The sequence below is a fragment of the Marmota marmota genome, unplaced genomic scaffold, assembly GCF_001458135.2.
Source record: "Marmota marmota marmota unplaced genomic scaffold, marMar, whole genome shotgun sequence".
NCBI classification, from domain to species: Eukaryota; Metazoa; Chordata; class Mammalia; order Rodentia; family Sciuridae; genus Marmota; species Marmota marmota.
The window spans coordinates 34,749,123-34,772,027 of record NW_025999977.1 but is presented as its reverse complement, the minus strand read 5'-3'; the positions used below and the strand labels follow the sequence as shown (position 1 = coordinate 34,772,027).

The following is a 22,905-nucleotide window of genomic DNA, read 5'->3' as shown; positions in this document are numbered from 1 at the left end:
CTCCCAAGATTAGAGACATTGATTTATCTTAGGTGTGACAACAGCTACACCTAGTGGCTGGAGTTGAGTAATGCATTTTTCTAGCCCTATTGTTATAAAAGTAAATTCAGAAATGATCATTTTTCAACTTATTTAGGCTTTTAGGATAAGTGTGACCTTTTACTTAACTACGTTTTAAGTAAATACTCAAGAATCTTTGGGAACAAAAGCCTTGGATCATAAGCTTGAACCAAGTATCCAGAATTTTTAGTATTCAAAAGTAGCTAAAATAAAACTCAAACCAAAGAGAGAACATACAGATACTTTATTGCTCACCTTTCACACAAAGCACACCTCCAGCCATTTTCTTTCACAGCTTGACAATGTTTACGTATACAAAAACCCAGCAAGAAGCATCATGGCGTGTAGATTTCAGTAAAGGAGAATGTAAAACATCAACTCAGCCAGGCTTTTGTTTTCTGCAGCAATAATAAAGGGCCTCCTGCACTAAGCAAAATCTACCTTACTTTGTAGTGCATTTCTTCCATTACAAAAAAAGTCTCCTGCCCGAAGCAAACTAACTTGTATCTGCTGAGCCAGTGGTATTAACTCGTGCATAAAACAAATTTCGGTTTGCTATTTCTTCTAGCAGACTTCAAGTAAAAACAAGGTTGAACGAGGAACTTGTTTTGGATGGATGCAGGTCAGTTTGAGTTGCTATACTTAACTAAATGCCTAAATGTACTATAGGTTCACAACTTAGTTTGCTTTTATAGTCTTTATGGAATTTGGCCGTGTTCAAGGTTTTCAGAGTTGAGCATATGGTACAGTATTCCATCAACTGAATAAGGCTACTGAATGTGCTATCTGCAGAAGAGCTCATTTAATAGGAACTGACCTAATGGGTCTATCATGAAGCAAATGTGGCACAACCTCTCTGAATAAAATGCCAATCGGGGCAGAATTGTGCTCGGAAAATAGGCATTACAATATTTTACACAAAACACATATAAATGGATTGTTAATATGAGGACAATTTCCTAGTAGTAAATCTAAAAAAGTCTAGGTGAATCCTCATTTTCAAAACTGCATATTGAAAACTACTTTATTCAAGTAATTTCTTCAAAAAAAGTATGCATGTTCTGACTGTGGAATTAGTCTACTAGTCAATTAAAGGCAACTTTAATTACCTTTTAAAAACTTTTTTTCATAGAAAGGAGAGATGTTGTATGTGTTTCTCAAATAAACAGCATTATGTAAGTCCATTAAAAACAACAACAACAACAACAACAAAAAAAAAAACCAGAATCAAAGGAAGACCTACAATGTTTATGCCAAGCAGGAATCTGCCTGCCACCACCTGTGGTCTCACGTTATTCAAAATAGATGCTGGACTCAGGATTCTGAAACTAAGTTTCTATTATTTGAGCTCTAGCAAAATGTAAGGTTCTGTAGCCTCAACTAGTATAATGTCTTCCCTGTCCAAATCCAGAATGATTATACTGATAGCCTCCATGCTGGAAGTGTTGTTCAAACTGACCCCCTTGGTGGTAAGTCTGGCTCCCCCTTCCTCCCCACCCACCTCCCTGGCCTCCACGACCACCCCGGCCTCCACGACCACCTCTCCCACCACGACCACCACCTCGATCACTGTGGTGCCCACCATCTTGGTATCTACTGTCCTGCTGGTATCCACCACCCTGGTATCCACTTCCTGTGTATGAAGATGTTTGGAAACCACTATAACCACCGCCTTGATAACTACTACTGTGGCCACCATGATAGCCACCTGGCTGGAAACCTGAATCTCGATAACCACCATCTTGGTAGCCTCCTCCTCCTCCTCCTCCTCCTCCTCCTCCACTCCCACCATCTGTCCAGCCTCCTTGATGCTTATTTCCTCTTCCTCCCCCTCGGCCACCATGGTCATAGCCACCACGTCCACCTCTCCCTCCTCCTTGTTCATGACCTCCACGTCCACCGTATGAGGAATGTTCATAACCACCTCTCCCTCCTCCTCGACCTCCTGCTTGCTGCTGGGGGCCATCTTGCCTTTTCTGCCACGGTGGCATCTCTGGGGGTGGAGGTTCAATTTCATTGGGTCTACCACCTCTGTCAGGTACCCTGCCCATCAACACCTATGGAATAAGAAAGATATTTTTAACCTATCTCACTTTATCAATAGAGCTAAATATATTAGCTTAAAATTAAAATTAAAAAATTAAAGGTACTCTAATCACCTTATTGATGGCACAGGCAGTCTTTTCTCTTATGGAACCACTGCTTGTCCTTAAAATCTTTGACAAGTCTTGCCTTGCAGCCAAAAGATGAGCAACAGAAATAGTGCTTTTAGGAGATAAGACTGAACGCTTCGGCTGATAAACCTTGGCTAATTTTTCTGTCTGACTCTGTAGAAAGAAAAGTGTTCAAAGAAAAATATCAATTTTCAGAACAACTTAACAAACACTCATATTAAGTAAGTTAAAGATCTGATGACAATGTTTATTAAATTTCAGATGGTAGGAAAAGTTACATACTCACCACTGCTCCTACCTAGTCAAGACTTATCTGTGTAAGTACAGCTGCCAGACTTGCTGATACAGTAGGAGTGAAAGTGCAGCTAGGGGTGGGGTAGGGTCCTTCCCTTTAGATGTTTAGGGATCATGTCTATAAATACTATACTTTTAAATTATTTAATATGTACCTTAGCTCTGTCAGACCAGCCAAAGGACTGAACAGTGACATCCAAACGTTTTATTAGCAGTTTTCTCCGAACTTCATATTCATTAGCTATGGCTTGGTTAATTGCTTCTATCTTTTCCTGAAGTAAAATTAAAAAGACCAGTTAGAATTTAAAGCACTTGACCATGTGTTCCTAAAGAAGAGACACTGTATTTTATCTGTTTCCCTTATACTGCAATCCCTAGTAATTAACACATGTAGTCCTTTCCACTTGGTAATACATTAATAGTTACTGAAATACTAGGCAAAAAGTATGTTAAGCCTCAAAACATAATAAAGATTGTGTAAAGTACAAAATTCTTGTTTAGCTCCTCACAATTCACTATGTGAAACTCTGCCCAATGATGTTTTTGGCTTGAATCCATTTGGTGATTAGAAATAAGCATTATACTGAACTTCAATTTATTTTATTCAGCTTGTGAAAATTTTAAAAGTTATGAGATAAGTACTTCTAATCTTACATAGAATTATTCTGAATAAATATTGAGACTCACAAAAATGATTCTAAGGCTGTTCATCTAGAAAACCATGTATTAGGAAACACAACTTAAAAAGCACAAAATGTAAGTGCTCACACAAAAGTCATGGAACAGATGGTTCCTTACAGTTTACCCGAGGATCTCTACTTACCCAGTGGGCTGGTCCCATTGGCTTCTTGAGTAAAGGCTTTCCCACATGATTAGGTGGAACTTTTGCTAATGTTTCCTTTAACTGACACAAAAACATAAATAAATGAACAAAAAATCTGAAAGTAAAACATATCCTCATCATCTTCCCAAATCCCATCATATCTTGTCATCAAAAGAAGATTCCTGACAGAGGCAAAGGAGGAGGATGTTTTGAAACGAAAATGTAAAGACCCATGAGAAACACTCACTTGTCCCACTCCTCATGAGCCTACAGAAGCATGAATTCTTCACTGGACCTAGAACAGTGCCTGACAACAGTGCCCTCAATGAGCGCTTGCTGAATGAATGAATGAACACAGAAAAATATGGACTAGATACACTGCTGCGCCCCTGTAGCATTCAGCCAAATCTGTGCATCATGGTGTTGATCTACTCCACTCTGCAAATGTACCAATTCTCAGAGTCCAGCAGATATGCATATAAGGAAAAATTCTGCTACAACAAATACCATCCTCTTTTACTCATTTTTTTTGTTGTTGCTAAAATTGCTTATTCCTAATCAATTACATAAAATAACTATTGCCAAGACGTGGTATGAAAACAAGTCCAATTCATTTTCACGTACTAGATTAAATTAGCAGTCAATAAATCTAGTTTGCTAATTACATTGTCTGTGGCTGTGTCCTGCTGCAACAGCAGAGTTGCATCATTTTCAGAGACAGTGCATGGGTTGAAAAGCCAGAAATATTTACTACCTGGACCTTTAAGAAAAATCTGGCCAACCCAAATATATAAGACCCAGAGTGACTGGATTAAACAAATATTAACATCCTTTTCAGTCCAGTCAATGGGATAGGGTGATATCATTTAATGATAAAGACCTTAAAAATTAATTGTGTAAAAGTTCAATGACAAATTTTAAAAAGGACTTATATCTTAATTATTTTTACATTATATTAGCTTATGTCAGCTCATAAACCAAGGAGTCAAGTTTCCTTTTTGAAAAAGAAACATGCTAATATGTTTTGTAAAATGTTAAAACACTAATTTCTCTTTAAGGCATCTAGGATTTAAAACCCAAAACTCATTTAGTAACAATTACTTAAGAATATGAACATCAGGTTCCCATTAAGAGAAATAAACTTAATGTTTCATTTCAAACAAATGTAGGACTATGCCTTTAATACACTACAATCTGGTACTAAAGGTCTTACTTTTTTTTCAATCCCGCTGAAGAATTGGAACATAGTTATATTGGCTGGAGGTTTGGACATTCCTAGAGCAATACATATGCCTTTCAACTCTTGAAAGACCTCACTACCGCCTCCTTCTTGAGCTTTTTTTGGAGGAGCATTCACACAGAGCATTCTGGCAGCTTCTAGTTCTGAGATGAGGTATGCTGAAGTAAACAAAATAAGATTTCAAATGAGATACAGCTATAGTTAATAGTCATAAGTCTGGAGTCACAACTCTATAGACCTAATGATATGTAACTTTTAAAGCTGCAAGAATGGATAAAAACATGAAAGAAAAAACATTTTTACCTGTAAATGACATAACATAGATACTGGTTATGTAATTCAGGTATTTCACCAATATATAATGCTTAAAAGTCAATTTAAAAATAAGCAATTCTTCTTTGGAACCAAAGGATCAAGGGAGATCACATCTACAGATTTGGATTCTTGCATTCTACCATTAAGGAACCTCCAGAACAAGGGTTGGCATCTGTTAAACAATTTGTAGAAAGTGATTGGTGGCCAATTTTTAGTGACGGTTAAAAAAAAGTGCGCGCACACACACACACATATGTATGTACGTAACATATACGTGAGTGTGTATTTTAACTTCTCCCCACTTGTGAGCACCAGTGATATATCTATCTTGCTCTCTTGTCTCCCAATAATAAGGTAGCCTGTTAAACCAACCGTTTAACTTGCGGGAGAAGTGGGAAGGTACCAACTCCCCAAAGTTCCTTTCCATGTTTCCAGCATCCTCATGCTACCATCTGGCTGGTGAAGAAAGCCCTCCTCCATCTCTGCCCTCCTCAGGGTGCCCTTCCCCCTACTTTTCTTACCTCACTCCCCGCAAACAACAAAACTTCAAATCACTTTTTGGCAGAATCTCCTTTGTGTCAATATCATCCCCTTGAGTGCTGATTTTTAGCCAGGTATAGTGAGGGCCACAGTCTGTTTCAGGCAATTCAACTGAAGGTCCAAATATTAAATTCCATTCCCTTAAACTTCCCAAGGACATTTCAATTTTTATAAAATGACAGTTAAGAATCATTTGAATATTAAGACTTTCAGGTTATGTGGCAAAGGGAAATAATTCTAAGAGGGTAGTTTTAGAAAAAGACATTTTGTAGGCCCTTAAGTCCTATGGGAAGTACAAAACACTGATCAGTTTGAATATCTCATTTACTACCCTCAAGGTGTAAGGTTAGGAGCACAGGGGGACCATAATTGGGCAAATCATTTCTGAAAAGCTGCCAACTTCTGTTCTAAAACAATAAACACAGCTAAATTTCTGCAAAGGCCATTCTAAATAGATTTGATAAAATCTTAATGTGTTCCATATAGCAAGCTGCACTTATGTTTTAAAACATCTAAACAGTAAAACCCAGTTATGAAAATAAACACTTATTGTTATGGGTTTTACTAGCAGATTGCCACACTCATTGTCTGTGGCTGCTTTCCTGCTCCAACAGCAGAGTTGCATAGTTTTTACAGAGACAGTGCATGGGTTGCACAGCCAGAAATACTTACTACCTGGCTCTTTAAGAAAAAGTTTGCCAACCCTTGTTCTAGAAAATCACACACTACATGATTTAATAAAAAGACTCTCTAAATTTGGGACAACATAGTTCATGTATTAACAAAATTAGTCCACCAATATAATTACCATGAAAAAAACTTTAAATGTGACTGATGTTTTCAAAAGGAAAGGCATTAGAGATATTACAAAAAACAAACTAGAGAGTATCTCTACTTATGATATAGTTGAAAATAAAGACATAGTCTCACCCCAAAAAAGATGACTAACTCTTCTTCTATTAGAAACTGTGATTTGACTTAACTTACCCACAGGAAACAATCTGAGGACCACAAAAGGCCAAAGAATAGCCAAAACAGAGTCCTTTTTTTTTTTTTTTCAAAACAGAGTCCTTATTCTGACACATGAGTGACTTTTTCTACCTCTCCAAGACTATTCTATTTCATGAACAGTTCTCCTGAAGTTTATTTGTTCTTCCCCTCAAAATATAATATGCTAAAGGACTCAATTTGGGAGGCAAGGGTGCTGGAAGTAGAATTACAGCATCAAGATGTGACAACCGATGTGTGGGGAAAGATGAGAAATAGTTGCACAGAGCAGCAATGAGTATGTATAAAAAATGCTGGAATGAAAGAGGTTACAAACTGAGAACACTTTAGAAAGGGGAAACAGTGGAGGCAAAGGCAAAGAGGGAAATAGCATGCATGTATGAAAAATTAAAAGACAAGTAACCTTTGGCTGATTTAGTCATTTAGTTGAGGAACAAACAGTAGGATAGTCTTGAAAAGCTTTTGAGGTGATAGCACATTAAAAATAAAGTCTATTATTATAGAAATTATTCCAAAATAATTTCAGTGCAATATGCTTAAGAAATGGGGAAGATATAAAAATGTTTTATGAAGATTTACATTTAAAGTGGGTTTTATAAGTATCAATGCTAAAAAGCTAAACTCTGAGCAATTCAGGGTCATTACTAGGTATTCCATACAGCTGTTACCTTCCTGCATATTAACATATTCTAAGTGTCAAATACTATTGGTGAGGGTAAACAATGTACAGAGAGAGTCAGCTGAATACAATGCTTTTGAGCTAGTTATGGAATTATACCACTGAATGAAAATCTAAGAGCCATATGCAGCAACATCAATACCTAAAGCAATACCTACCCTTATGTGCATACTCCCCCTCCTCCAGCAGCAATCACTTGACCAAGGGGAAGTTAAGAAAGGGATTTTGGAATAACTTAGTGCCCAAGTATAATGGCTATGAGCAACTTTTTAAAAAACTTAAATCTTCAGAACTGCAATATGAAGTATAATTTTTCAGAGACACTTAAAAAATCCTTTGAATAGTGTTTATCATAACAAGAACTTAATAATCAATTAACCAAAGCTTAGTTTAAATGTGTTTTAGAATGATATAACAATTCTGAGTTAAGATTACTGGTTGTGTTTATTATAAAGTTTACACAAGGCAATAAAATTTGTGAGTCTGTTTACTCTGTTTCATGGTGAAAAGGCAAACAATTGTTAGTATATAAAAAAACATAGAAGGAAAGAACTTTTTATAAAATCTTACTTCCTGGAATGATCAATAAGTACAGGAACTATCCAAGTTTATTACAGAATGTTTACAAATAAATCAAAACCCTCCAAATAATTCAAACCACAAACACATATAAATAAGATAAATTACTTTAATAATTACATTAACTCTATCTAGTAAATGCTTACTCTTCTCAAAGAATTAATAAGTGAAGTCTTTGTTATTTCCACACTGTCTTCCCAGTCTACTTAAAAATGTGCTTCTGGTCTAGAATGCAAAGATTTAACAATCACACACTCTTTTAACATTCCAGCATACCATTGGTCACATCAGATGAAGCAAAACAGCCTGAGAACCACCAAAGGTGTAATAATAAAGGAGCATCAATCATACAGTCAATAATGCTACCAGTGCATTTGCCCACAATCTGCTCCTAAATCGGAAATTTAAGAACATTTTGTTTAAAATAGTAGTAGAATTATATTTGTAACATAATTAAAAAATCAGTTTATTAGTCATGAAAAACAAATAGAAAAAATAACTACATTCTAATAGCCATGAACTTACTGAGCAAAAGGAGGCAGTTCTTCTGTACGAGAAGGCGCTTGGTCACATCCCCAGAGGTCAGTGAAAGATATGGACAGTTCATCTCCCCTAGTAGCCCACTCACCTCAAGCTGGAATTCTTCAGCCTCACTTGGACCTTTTCAAGAATTAAAATAATCTTATTTAATAATACTGTTGTTTTTCTATTAGCATAACTATTACATATTAAAAACTGAAATTTTAATGGGCCTTTCCAAACTTGAGTTCCTTTCCCTTCTAATTTATTCTTTCTTACACCACTGAAAATTTCTTACACTGCACATTAGGTTATTCCTTTATATGACAATCTTTAATGGCTCCTAATGTATACCTCATGTAATTAATTTTTTCAGTTTGCCTTTAATGAATCTTCACAGCTACTCATGTTTGCCCTTCCCTGCTCATTCGATTATCATCATCTACTTACCACTTCCTCAAATAATCCCTCTATTGGTGCCAGTCATCTTCTCATTAAGCCCTCATTTATTTCCTGTCACTGATAAGCCTACTGCTCTCTTCTCCTCCAGCAAATCCCACTTATCCAAAAACCCAGCGGTCTTGCTCCTTGACAAACTTTCTCTAAGTACTATTGCTCTGCCTGTGAACCACATAGGGAAGCATTTAATTACTGTACTAATCTCCAGTTATTTCATTTGTACCTAATATTCCCAGTTAGACTAAGTTTGAAGGCAGCAAATATAACTTATAGTTCATATTTCCATAATGTGAAAAAAGGTAAACAGTAAAAAGGCTTTGGGTAAGCCAAAGGTGGGGTTGCTTTCTTCTGTATCATTTTGATGGTTCCATATTCCGTATCAAAGATGGGTAAAAATTAAACTTTAATTTATCTGACCCCAGTCCAAGGATTGTATTATCAATGTTTTGCAAACTGATTTATAAACGTTGGGTTCTACAGTGCTCCTTTAGAGGCACCTGGGGAAGTGAGGTAGTAACACAGGAAGACTGTATTATCAGTGTTTTCTTAGCTATCATCTATGCAGCCTGGAGTTCCATAGAGGTCCTTCACAGGCAGCTAGGGAGGACCAGGAGAAAATGCCTGTGCTAAAAGTACCCCCCTCTCCAAGTCAAGCAGATCAGCTATATTTTCTCACCTGTTTTATGTGTTGGGTTCCATATAATGCGCCACTTAAATAAAGGGGCTGCAAGTTTAAATCTTACAATTTCTTGACATGTTAGGTCAAGAGGTACTGTAGCTAAGAACAGGGTCTCTGAACTTGACTGCTGAGGTTGAGTCCTAGTTCTGCCTCCAATGGGTTATGTGACAAAACTTCTTTAAGCTTCTTTGTTAAAATGTATGAGAGTAATCAAACATGCCCCATAGGGTTGCCCTGAGTTAAGATATGTAAAGTGCTTAGAACTTGTAAGTACAATGATCCTAAGCTCTGCTATTGTTACACCTGACTTTCCTTAATAATTAGAATTGGGGAAAAGCTCAGTGGTAAAGTGCCTGCTTCAAGCCCAAGGCCTTGTGCTCAATCCCCAGAAAACACATATTCACAGACAAGAAGTGGATGCAACTAACATGTCTACATTAAACACTAACATGCAAGTGAGTAAACTCTTCAAAATGGGATTATGTGGGGGGAAGGGGATTATGGGTATTATTTTTCCTAAGGGTGGGGTTAACAGGTGGGCATTTTTGTTTGTCTCCTATTATAGGTTTACTTATGGCAACAAGGAACCAGATGGTGGAGTGTCAGGTTCCAAGTTTTTGTCTCTTTTGCAGAGTTGACAAACTAATGCTCAAGAGATGACAAAAATGACGAATATAAAGCAGCTCTCAGCCCTATAAATCTGATGGTGCTGGATCTGGTCTTGATGTATTTAAGATACATTCTTACGATAAGGTTTTTTGACTAAGCAGTTTCCTTCCTCCATAGCACAGCAGAATTATAATACATTTGCTTTACATGATATAATGTGCTTCTGGAATCTAACAGTCCTAAAAGGAAAAATTTCTAGTTCTAGCCACCAATTCAGGATCTCATGATACATATTATGCAAAAAAATGGAAAGTTCATATATTCCATACTTGTACTATCCGTTTTTCTGTATTACAGTAACAGGGTCTTTTCAGTCTCCACAATTTTTTTTTAAAGTTACATGACTACATTCTGTTTTTTAAACTTCTGAATCACCTTATCTCTAAAAAACCTATGGAGGAAAAAAAGTATATTGGTTCTTTAACAAAACATTCTTTACATTTACAAAAAAACATGAAATTTAAGCTTTAGTATCAATAATGTTAACTGACAATACAATTTTATGTTTATACTTTACACCTCTAAATAAATGTTTACTTACTGTTAGTTGCTTGAACATTTTCCTCTAGTTTACAGAGCACTCTTAATTCAGATACCAGCCAAGCACAGAGTTTAGTAAACTCGGGGGAACTGGCTCCAGCAGAGACTGCTTGAGACAGTGCGCCATCATCCAACAATGGGCCCTTGTAACTGGTGAAAAAGGAATTACACTTCAGAAGAATATAAAGCCCCCCTAGGAGACTACGGGTAAAATAGTCTATGTATTATTTATATAATTAAGCAATAAGGGTAAATTATTATGACCAATTTCTAAACTTGCAAATGTAAACAAAACAGAACTTGCTGAACCATTTTAAAAATAAGCCAAAAGGTAACTGTACTTACATTCTTCAGAATATATGTGAATATTTAACAGAACCACATCTGATATTAAATTATGTCAACTTTTGTACATTTACTGAAAGCTCTTATTTTAGGTTTACTTCCTTACTGTTATGAAATATTAAAACCAATTAACAAGTGATAGCTAATTATACTGGCACTATTTCAGAAATAAAGCTTTTAAGTTATCTATGCTAGAGTTTTTTCCAGAAATCAATTAGGTTAGGTTTTTAGTGACTTCTTTCAACCCCCCTTCCCCCCCAAAAAACTTTCTAATTAAACATTTACTTTCTTTTTCTATACTTAATGGCAGTTAAGGTTAGTAAGACAGCCAGGTTAGGTGGCATGTGCCTGTAATTCCAGCTATTTGGAATCTAAGGCAGGATGTTTGCAGGTTTGCAGGAACTTAATGATACTGTCTTAAAAAATAAAATGGGCTAGTGATGTAGCTTAGTGGCAGAGCACCCCTAGGTTCAATCTCTATCACCATAAAAATGAATAAATTATAAGTGAGGCCCTAAGCAAGTTAGAAAGAGACCCTGTCTCAAAATAAAAAATAAAAAGGACTGAAGATGTGGCTTAGGGTAAAGCAATGCTGGGGTTCAATCTCTAGTCCAAAAAAAAAGTAAAACATACTAGTAGTACCAGAAAAATATCAAGATTACTTTAATAACTGTTAGTCAGTTGAATCAGTACGTATGAATCCTAATCTTCTGTAAGTAATCCCAAAGCAATCATAAAAATTTATAAAATGTTCAAACATTCATGACAATAATAAACACCCATTACCTTATTCTAGAATTTAAGGTTTTGCTATTCAAAATAATCTTAAATACATATGTTCAGATTGTTTTATATTTATTTAAATGAAATACTGATTAAAACATTATTATTAAACATGACATTATATATGCTTAACATAATGTGAGAATTAGCGGTATTGATATGTTAAAGAAATTAAACTTCTTGATCCCTTTAAAATATGATTACATTTACAAAAGAAATAGAATGGGAAGCAGGATGTGGTGGCATATGCCTGTAATCCCAACCACTAGGGAGGCTGAGGCAGGAGGATGGCAAGTTTGAGTCCAATAGGGACAACTTAAAGAAACTGTGTCAAAATAAAAAATAATTTTTAAAAAGGTGGGGAGGGGAGGGTATAGCTCAGTGGTAGTAGTTTCTTCACATGTGCAAGGCTCTGGATTTGATCCCCAGTGTTCACAAAAAATGCAAGCAAAGCAAACATGCAAGCTTACATAAAATTGAGATTATAGCCAGGAATGCTGGCATATGTCTGTAATCCCAGCTATTGGAGTGGCTCAGGCAGGAGGAATATATATAAGAGACTAGCATGGGAACTCAGGGAGACTCTGTCTCAAAATAAAATTTTAAAAAGAGATCTAGGGGTATAGCTCAGAGATAGAGTACTCCTGGGTTCAATTCCCAATACTGTTAAAAAAAGAGATGCCAAGAGTGGTGACCCATGCCTATAATCCTAGTGACTCAGAAGGCTGAGGCAGGAGGATTCTAAGTCCGAAGCCAGCCACAATAATTTTAGTAAGAACCTGTCTCAAAAAAAAGGGGGTCAGGGAGTCCTGGGGATGTAGATCAGTGATGTATCCCTGGGTTTAATGCTTAGTACAAAAAAAGATTAAAAAAAAAGATTATTGGGGCTACGGCAGTAGCTCATTGGCAGAGTGCTTGCCTAGCACATGTGAGGCACTGGATTCAATCTTAGCACCACCCAAAAAAAAAAAAAAAAGAAAGGCATCTGTCTGTCCATCTAAAATACAAAAATAAATAAATAAATAAAAATTAAAAAAAAATAAAAAGACTACTGAAATTATACATAGTCTAGAATGTAAACAGAAAAAAAAAATCACACGTTAGTAGACACTGGAAAGAAGAGACTGGGCCTAGAAATTCCTTCTTGAGTTTCATATTTAGACTTTATTAACTTATTCAACAAGTAGTTACTGAATTTCTACTGTGTGCCAAGTTAAGAGATAAAAAGATAGTCATTCACCTCTAACACTTTTCACTGAATAAAAGGACGTGTCAATCAATTAAGCATGTATTTTAACATTTGAGTCACCAAATTACGTTAAAATTTATAAAAATTCCTTGATTTATATTACAACCTAATGATTTACTTGACTACAATTATTATAGTAATAATTACTTTCATAGTACCCAAGAGGAAAACAAAACATAGTTTAAAAAAACATAGGTAAAAGAATAATAAGGAGAAGAAACTGCATCCATGGCCAACTGTGAAGTGACCTTTTATTCATATGGAAGGATTACATTTAAAGAAGGCCAATCTGTCTCCTCTCATTCCACTCCTTCAACACTTAAACCTTAAGTGTCATTTATGCCCTAATGAAAGAAATAAGCCCCTAAAGCCTGGAACATTCATGAACATTTAGATCAAGTTTCAAAGAAAAGAACAATGGTAATTCACTTTGACAAAGAAAGATAAGTACCACTGCTGCCTTTCCTAAAGATTTCTACTAAAACAGCAAACACATCCTTAAGGATGTTTTCCTAAAGAAAGGTTTCTCTTAAGGGTTTCCACGTCCTGGAAAGGTCATAAGGAATGTTGTGACAAAGGACTAGTTACTAATAAACACAACTAGCTAAATCTGTACTTTTTAATTTTCTTCTTCTTCTTCTTCTTTTTTTTTTTTTTTTGATATAGTACCTGTAAGCAAATACTGAATCATACAATTTGTTTCTGGAACCATATTTAGCCCAAGAGGTTCCAAGTTCTCAAATTTAATAGAGTAAATTGATCTGGGTGACCCAGTGTGATAAGAAGCCCTACTTCCAAGCTCCTAGATATGATGAATTATGATTGGGTAACTGTTAAGAGAGGGAGAGAGAAAATGCAAACAAATATGCCGGTTCTTGGTGGCTGAAGATGATCGTAGGCTAAAGGGGCTCAAGAGGGCAGTGTCAGAGTCAGAGGAAACTGTCAGTTGTTCCCAGAGAAGTGGTGATAGGTTAGGTGCACAGCTGAGCAGGCTAGAGGGACGCATGCAGCGCCCAACATGTGCCTTAGCGAAGCCTAGGTGCATGCAGAGGATGACTGGGCAAAGCAGATTTTTTTTTTTTTTTTGAGAGAAGTGGGGTGTGGTAGAAACAGAGGCTCAACGCGGGGGCAGGAAATTTGGAGAACAAGTAGGAAAACAATCAACTTTGGCAACCTCTAGAGTGGGGGTAGTGCAGAAGGATGGGAGCAAGCAGAGAAGCTCGGGGAATGGGGGTGGCGAGAACCAAAGCCCAGACAATGACACGCATGACTGACAAACGCTGCGGGCAACTCGGCTACGGGGAGCTCCGGGGCAAGACTAGGGGTGTTGGGGCTGGAGGGCCCGAGCCGGCAGGGAAGGCAGTGGACGTGGCATTGGGGGTCCCGGGGCCACAGAGAAGCGACAGCAGGAGCCACGGGGTGAGGCATGGAGAGGCAGGTGTCTCCGACTGGGGCGCAGAAGGAGTTCTCGGGGGGTCAGCAGTGTGGGGTTTGAGAGACCCGTGCCCTGGCAGTCTTACCCTAGGTCTTCCAACGACTCTAAGATGTCAGTCTCCATGAGGTCACACTCCATGCTACTGTGGTATTCAAATTTCCGAGTCGTCAGGCTCCCCTCTTCGCCGGCAACGCGTACACTCGCGCATGCGCTCTCTCCCCGGAACTTCCAAATCGACAGCTGGCGCCTCAGCCTCTGTACTGCGCATGTCCCGAGCGTGCGCAGGCGGCTGGGACCGGCCTGCCGCCCCACCCCCACTCGCTAAAGGCTTGCTGGGCTGCACGGGTCTGCACATGCGTACTACTAAATGGTGAAGTCGGCCGCCCCAAGAAGGGCAGGAGGGACTGGCTGCGTGGCAGATGGGCCTGGGGACCTGGCGAGGGGGAACGCTCTAAATCCTCCTTGTACACATATGCATATCTTGGGCGAGGCGGGAGGGGGCGGGGCTTGAAGGTGGGGGTTGTCGGGGGTGGGGCTTGTCGGGGGTGGATCTCGGGACTCGGTGGGGTGTTGGCAGTGGATCCCAGTCTGCAAACCCGGGAGTAAAACCTAGTAGAGCTCCGCAGCATGCTGGCGTGTTCCAGTTTTAACTGTGGGTTAGAGAGAAAGAGAAAACTTGTGCATTCTCGACTGATTGCCCAGGACAGTGGCAGACGGGCCAAGAACCGACATGGACAGAATACATGCTATTTGATTTCCTTGTCTGGGGTTGGTGAATTCCAGGATTAGAGAGAAGCCAGCTTTCCTCTCACAGAATGTAATCAGAAAGTTGTATCCTCCTGTGGATTCTTTACCTGTCTTCTTGAGCCTTTTCCAGACACTAAGCATCCTATTATAAGGGGGCAAAGGGGATTAGCTCCATATTAAATAATAAAATATATTTAACAACTTGCAATTTAGGCAGTGAATGAACTTTTTAGCTGCAATGTCATGGCTTTTGACATTGTTTTGCCTGAGTGTAACGATGTTTTTTTTTTTTTTTTTTAATGTACTTCAAGTTATTGAAAAATGAGAAAAAATGTTTTCAAAGTAACGACATATGTAGAAAATTACATTTAATGATACAGTGGCACACCATTGTATTGTGTAGCCTTTTAAAGAGTTTCCAAATTGTACCAGATTTTATTTTGTAGTTCTCAAAATATCTTAACATTGAAGTAGTATATCTTTAGTAGCATATTTTTTGTTCCTTATTTTGCATCATCTGAAGTAGTAGAAGGTTATTATGTACCAACTGTGTGCTTAACTTATTTACTCCCTTGACCCACACGATGCAGTCCTCACAAGGCTGTTAACTTACATTTTGTAAATGAGCCTTAATTGTCTGTCAAAAATCTTAAGGCCTGTAAGTAGGAACTGGATTTTGAGACTGAGACATATCTAAATCCTTATTTCTTATTTGACTATTAAAAACAGGATTGGACTAGGAATGGAGCTCAAGTGGTAGAGTGCTTGCCTAGTATGTGCAAGGTCTTGGATTCAATCCCCAGTCCCTCAAAAATAAATAAATAAATAAATAAAATAAAATCAAGTAAGGATCTAGAAGCAAGAAGTAAAAAGATAGGAAAATTTAAGTTTGTATATAATGTACATATATATTGTTTATAATTACAATATGATTACAATAAAAATGGAAATAGAATTTTCACAAAAATAGAAATTCGTATTGTAGAGTTGTTATTAAAAGTGCTAAACAAAAAGTACAGCTTAATAAAATATCAATTTTGAGAAAAAGTTTTTTTTTTTTTTTTTTTTTAAGACAAGAGTTCTTGCTATGCTGCCCACACTGGCATCAAACTCACAATTGTTCTCTCTCAGCCTCCCAGGTAGCTGATAGTATAGGTGAGCTTGGCTTAACTAAAAAAAATTTTTTTTTCAGTATTGGTGGTGGAACCCAGGGGCCCTGTACCACTGAGTAACATAGTCTAGCCCTTCTTATTTTGAGAAGGGGGGGGGGTGTCTCACTAAATTGCTAAAGCTGGCCTCAAACTTACAATCCTCCTGCCTCAGCCTCCCAAATCACTGGGATTGCAGACTTGAGCCACTGTGAAAGGCTGTTGACTCACTTTTTGATATAAGCTGTAACACAATATTAGTGAATTAAAAACTGATGACTTTCTTCAATTTTTTAGTCTTCTCTTTCTAGTTCAAACTGTAAGCTTAAATAGAAAGTTGCTGAAATGAGATTTTTATAGATATTATTTAAATAATTCTATAAAGGCCTTTTGTGCAATAAAAAAAGCTTTTAAATACTACTTTTTCAAAATTGTCACCATTTCCATAGAACTGCTAGGAATCTTTTGCATTTTATTGAAAGTTTATTGAACAGTCATCTAAAACTTAAAAATGTTCTTTCTTAAACACTATTTGGAAGAATAGCCACTTCCATTTTTAGTGGGTTTGCTTTAGAGTGATCTTCCAAGATGGAGAAAATAAGATCATAGAATAAAATTTCCAAACTTGATTGACTTCTTGTTCTCCCAGCAAGGCTTCAGCCTAGTTTTCATGTTTTGCCAACCTGTGAATCAGGCACAAAATAAACCAAATAAGACACTGGTTTAATTTGCAGGTAATAAAAATTTATTCGTCTTTATCAAGATAGACTAGCATTCATTCAGACCAAGAGTTGTATTTTGTTTGGTTTGACTAATAATATAAATAATTTTGAGTCAACATTTGAAAGTTTGGAGATTTTTTTTCTAAAAAAAAATCTGGATTTCTGGCCTTTTTTTTTTTAGATAACGTGATACCACTAGGTCCTTGCTGCCATAAAGGCAAAGATTAACTTTTGTTGAGTAGGTGGACCTTTCCAGATATAACGTGAATCTACCAGTTCCTTTTGGCTTCTAGATCCTAGCACACACAATATAGCCCATGTATGTACACCCAGCATTTGAGATCTCCAGTCCCTTTTAATCTTTTACTTAACTATGCCGATCACTTCTCCTACCCTCTCATAGGCATCTCCTCCTTTCTCCTCTGCCTTTTCTAGTGACATTTGTTTAGCCCACCAATACACCTTGTTCTTTCATGCCTCTATATTTACCCCCTTTAAAATAATTCATTTTACATCTACTATACCACATAGCATGTTTTAAACACTGACATGTAACTACCTAATAAAATAAAGCAAAGACAAATTATCTTATTAGAAACAAGATACACACCCTCACAGACTTCAAACATCACTGCACTTTTATAATTTGAAAAAGTATTCATGAAACAATCTGCAGTGTAATTTTAATAGATAAAACCTTTATACAAACATAACTATACTAAACTGTTTACTAGGTATGAATTTTACAAACATGTTAATGGTAACAATGGTGCTTGAGACTATCAAATCTTTTCCAAAAAGTGCAGCAAGAACTTAACAGGGCAGAGTCCTGCCGTGAAACTGAGGCTGCATGGAGACCCCCTTTTCAAATCCTGATTCTTACAATTATGCCAGAAAGAATTCAAACCATGTCTTGCAGAGTGTCAGGCATAATTTTATTAGAAGAGATAGGAAATGAGAAAAGGGAATATTCTCAAAGGAAGAGAGTGGGTCCTCTTATAAAGGAGTAGGATGCTGTGACCCTGCTGCTCACCGGTTTTATTGGGGGTTCCAGGGAAGTTTCCAGAGAGCCCCACACAAGTCCTCCTCTTGACTTTGGGCTGACAGCAGGATGACATCAAACTTTCAAGTCCCCACCATGCATGACAGCTCTGGGTTACTTTGACCTCTGCTAAGAGGTTCTCATTGGAACCTGTTTTTACAGATTTTATGGTTAGGGGGAGAAACCCTCATCTCCCTGAGTTCCGGGATCTGGTCTGTGTAAGGATCACAGAAGTTTCCCCCTTCAGGGTAACTTGTTTTTCTCAGCATTGGACCTGAATTTCTCCTGCAGATAAGAGGTTATTTACTGAGAAATATAACACATCCTATCAACTTAAGCCAGGCTGAGCTACAGGTTAATTGCTTTTTTAAAAAAGAAAACATGCGGGGTTTAGTACAGTGGTTCCAATTCATGGAATTATTTCCATAACCTTATGTTCCCACTGCTCATATCTGTCTGTTCCCTATCAGAACCATCAATGTTAGCCCACATATCTGCCTGTGTTTATGAAATGCTTTGGTGGTCCATTGGGTATCAGGATTGCTGATAGCTCTATGGAAAGGCTAAATGAGTATAACCTCAGAAAATTCATACTTGAAATCTTCAACAACCGTGTAAGAATTTAGGACCGCCAGAGGCCCAGAGTGGCACCCATCTCACTTCTTGGCAGCAGACTGAAGGCTTCAAGCAAATTTCATCCAGTTAACACCATGATTATCAGGCGTGGTGTAGGTTGCCCCCTTAGTAACTGGGTGTTTGTAGCCCGCACATTGCACACAGACCCTATTTAAGACAGCCTTGTGTCTCAGTCTGTGTGATGACTGAGACATTATACAGCACGCCCGCCACAGAAAGCTGATGATCTGCCAACAGCAGACCTCAGAAGAAAGCACACTTCTTAGGCTGCTTCTTCCTGCTCAGCTCTTAGATGTCTTGTACGCACCCATCTTGGCTTACCTGATGGCTGAGACCAGACTACCTCCATACTCTGCATAAATTGTTTTCTCTGCCTGGAATCCCCTTTCTTGCACTCTCTTCCTGGCAGACTCCTCTACCCAGTCTTTAAGCTTCAGTTTGGAAGAAGCCTCCTCTAATTGACTTGAGCCCTCATCTTATACCTCCCATAGCCTCTTTGACACTTTGGCAAAGGCAGCTCTAATGTACAGTTCCACCATCTGCTCTCTCTGCTGCTTTGCTCACCTGCCTCCCCGTCCCAGCTCAGATGCACCAGGTCTACAAGGAGATGTTCTGTGATTACACAGATTAAAGTTAAATTTCTCTTCTGGATTTCTAAGGTAGTGGTGCCAAAACTCAACTGCTTATTTTAATCATCTGGTGGACTTAATACAGATTCCTGGGCTCTGACACTGATGAGTCTGTCAGCATTTCTGGGAGTGAGTTTAAGAATCTCTGTTTCTTAAAACCACTTCACATCATGTCATAATTTGCCCTTCATTATTTTCCACTTAGGGCTTTTTTTTTTAATGTTGCTTACATCATGTGTTCTGATCCCCTCTCCCATCATAAAAACATGCCCATACTACATGTTGCCCACTACATTGATGTGTACACAATAGGCATGGAAACATTGATTAGTTGATTGACAAGGAAATATTCCCTTTCTCCAGAATTTTGCTTTCGTCTGAAAGAATGAAGTGATTCTTTGCAGAGAATAAATAAGGATACAACAATGAATTGTGCTCAGAGCTATTGGATCATCCTGGAATTCAGTCAATGTCTATTTAAAGCTTGGCTATTCTTGTAGAATGATATGTTCTTTGCCAACTTAGATTGTTATTAGCAACTTTGTCTTTCATACTAGTGAAGCTTATGGCATGTATGGAGTGTGGGAGTTAGAATCCTCAAGGAGAATTTTTGAGCTCTCTACCCTCTTGAAAGTCATAGCATTAAGATAGTGTTATGGAAAGCTCTGTCCTTGTCCCCAATCCAATTTAATAAGAAGGTGTTTCGAGCATTGCTAGTAATAATTACTCAAAGATGGATTGCCTTTAAATGCAAGCATATATTTGATCACACCAATCATCAAATATAAACAATGAATGCAAAAAGTGTTGGGTGTGCTGGAGCACTCCAACTAGCATTCAATGCATACTAATAAAACACTATAAGCGAGTCACACAATCCTAGGGCAACCGAGAGCCTCAAAATACCTCCGATGCCACGTGATTTCTCTTAGCCAAACAGCAGATGTTATCCTTGTCTGGTGGTTCTCTCTAGCCGATGGCTGGATGTTAGGGAATGGTGGAGTCAGTCAAGAGACGGACAACAAGGTGGTCAGTCTCACTGATGTCCTTGGAGCAAAACTCTTCAATGTGGCAGGACAAGCAATTTAAATACAGTTCCAAGTTGATGGTATACATTGGTGATTGGTTACACTCAATAAAAGTCAATGTCCATTGGTTATGTCCAGTGAGGTGATATAATTTCAACCGGGCACGTTCTTTGCACATGTCTATGGAGCTGTGCTCCCTATCAATTGTAACCAGTCATTGCTAAGCATGCCCATGGCTAGTGCTCCTTACAGCTCTTCATCAACTGCAAGCAGACATGACTAAACAGTTTAATGGCTGTTGTTCCTTATGGCCAGCAACTTAGTTGAGTTTCAGCATGTCCCAGCATGTCTATGGCAGATACTCCTTACAGAAGGACATGGTTTTGAGAAGAAGGAATAAGTTTATTGCTCTACAGCAAAGGAGAAGCACAGGGGACTCCTGTCCTAGAGGCTGTGATTATGCTCCTCCAGGAGAACAGAGCATTTTTAAAGAAGCTCTTCAAAGGCTGCATTTCATTTGAGCCCTGATTGTGTGTAGAAATTCACTTGTTAATTTGGGAGATACTCACTTCCTAGATCTTGACATCTCCTTCCCTTGGTGGGTGTGTGCTCAAGGACAGACAATAGCCTAGGATGGGAAAAGGTACCAAGCCCTCAGGTTGGGGAGAAGGAGGAAGAGAAGAGGAAAAGAAAAACATGTTTCTTAAAATAAGCAGCAGAGCCACAAGGGCTCTATTCAAAAGGTGAAGTGGGTCACTGTTACAATGGGAGACATTACTCATTAATATTGTACTGTGAACAAAATAGGATTAAAGCTGAATAAAGGCTGTAAATCGTTGTCCTATGGAGAATTTGTTAATATGACCGGGATAATTAGATAAATGAACTAAAGATAAATTCTGAATACTCTCAGCAAATCTTAGTTTCCAGTTTTTAGTAACAATTACAGATTTAATTTTTCTTCATTATCATAGTAGGATCATTGTTTGCAAACACAATAGAGGTAAGAAGAAAAAATATTTTTAAGCAGAAACAATTATATTCAAATTCCTACGTTAGACTGATTATGTTTCAAAAAACTTGAGTAAAGTCACCAAAATTTACCTCTGAAGAGAAACTTGGGAGATTATTCTGGGCTGATCCTTCCCTTTGATTTCTGAGACAGAATTAAGCCTCTGGCCCTAAGGCTTCCATTCTTTCCTCTGCCATTTAGAAGGCCAGCTATCTTCTTGGAAGAAATAGCGAGTCTCTGATCTTTTCCTGCAGGGCTCAAGTCTCTGCCATGATTGAGAAAGGCTAAATTATAGTCCAGTGGTTTTCAAACTTTTGTGTGTTTCTGAACTACCTTGAGGTTTTAAAAACAGAGTACCAGCTCCATTCCCCTCACCCCTGTTTCTGATTCAGTAGGTGGTGTATGGCCAAGAATCAGCATTTCTAATAGTGCCCAGGTTTTGCTACTGAGTAGCTCCTGACCCTGATCTAGGAACTATAATTTGCAAACCACTGATCTAGACCAACTCTTATATTGTTTTAGAAAATTTTTGTTAATCTGTAAGAAATTGATTTTCTTTCCATCTTGACTCAGTACACTTGGGCACACAGATGTACACACCTGCACACACAAACAGCTGAAACAGTTTCATGAAACAGTACACAATCCTTGCTGTGTGCTGTGCACTGGGATTTTTTTCCTATTCTCTTCCATTTATTAAAAATATTGGTTGATTGCCTAGTACGTGCAAGATCCTGGGTTCAGTCTCCAGAACTACCAAAAAAGAAAGAAAGAAAGTTTGTTATGATCCACTGAATTGGCTCTTAGCTAATGAATAAGTTGTGAGTAGCAGTGTGAAAAACTGCACAAGGCAGTCTCAAAATCCTTTTTAGCTTTAGCCTTTCACCCTATACTATAACCAATTTTCTTAACAGATAATATACAAGAGGATCCCCAGCAAAGAGTCAGAGATGATCTCCCTCTAAGGATTCAGACACATCTGGGAAGGCTAGTGGGAAGGTGTTTGGAACCAAACGAGTAAATACCTGAAAGTGAAGGCTTTCTTCAGCTTCTTTTCAGCAGTGAAAAAGCAACGGCTAGGCATTCAACCAGATTCAGTAGAGAACTCACCCTGAGCCATGCTTGGAGGTGCATATCTTACACTACCAGCTACTTGTGAGGATGAGGCATGAGAATTATAAGTTCAAAGGAAGCCTAGACAACTTAGTGAGACTCTGTCTCAAAATAAGATAAAAAGGGCTAGGGGATGTAGTTCATTGGTAGAGGACTTGCCTATCACATGCAAAGCCCTAGGTTCAATGGCCAGCACTATAGAACTCAGCCTAAGCAGAAAGCAAACTTTGCAAAGTTAATCAGGGACACTAACTTGGGCTTGCCTGTGGGAAGCAGTTCTAATCATGCTATAGGGCAATGATATTTAAGTATAAATTCTGGACTGGCACAAAGAAAACTGGGCCTAATTCCTACAGTAGTTTTATAGCTTTGATCAGAAATGTCTCCTAAAAGTTCATGTTTTGGAGGCATGGTCCCCAATGTAGCAGTGTTCAGAGG

The 22,905-nt window shown here is 38.1% G+C and overlaps 1 protein-coding gene across 2 annotated transcripts; it reads right to left on the bottom strand.

Moving 5' to 3' along the window:
- Positions 1-289: 289 nt before the first annotated feature.
- Fam98a (family with sequence similarity 98 member A) lies at positions 290-14,678 on the bottom strand. 2 transcript variants are annotated; one of them, XM_015479776.2, is made up of 8 exons: positions 14,476-14,678; positions 10,580-10,728; positions 8,238-8,372; positions 4,565-4,749; positions 3,352-3,432; positions 2,684-2,800; positions 2,220-2,387; positions 290-2,117 (listed from the first exon to the last, which is right to left on the bottom strand). In XM_015479776.2, exons 1-8 carry the CDS (start codon positions 14,526-14,528, stop codon positions 1,437-1,439), a joined length of 1,569 nt encoding a protein of 522 aa, XP_015335262.1. In that variant the 5' UTR covers positions 14,529-14,678; the 3' UTR covers positions 290-1,436. The 2 variants fall into 2 exon arrangements, with proteins under 2 accessions (XP_015335262.1, XP_048660524.1); XM_048804567.1 differs by lacking the exons at positions 4,565-4,749; positions 10,580-10,728; positions 14,476-14,678.
- Between the last annotated feature and the right edge of the window lie 8,227 nt (positions 14,679-22,905).

What these genes read in the sequence shown, in the direction of transcription:
- Fam98a (XM_015479776.2), bottom strand. Translation starts at nt 14,528, where the DNA reads ATGGAGTGTGACCTCATGGAGACTGACATCTTAGAGTCGTTGGAAGAC. An exon ending in TCAGCGGGATTGAAAAAAAA is followed by an intron (nt 3,433 to 4,564) that starts GTAAGACCTTTA and finishes TTTTTGTGTCAG; the next exon opens with TTAAAGGAAACATTAGCAAA. An exon ending in CAATGGGACCAGCCCACTGG is followed by an intron (nt 2,801 to 3,351) that starts GTAAGTAGAGAT and finishes ATTTTACTTCAG; the next exon opens with GAAAAGATAGAAGCAATTAA.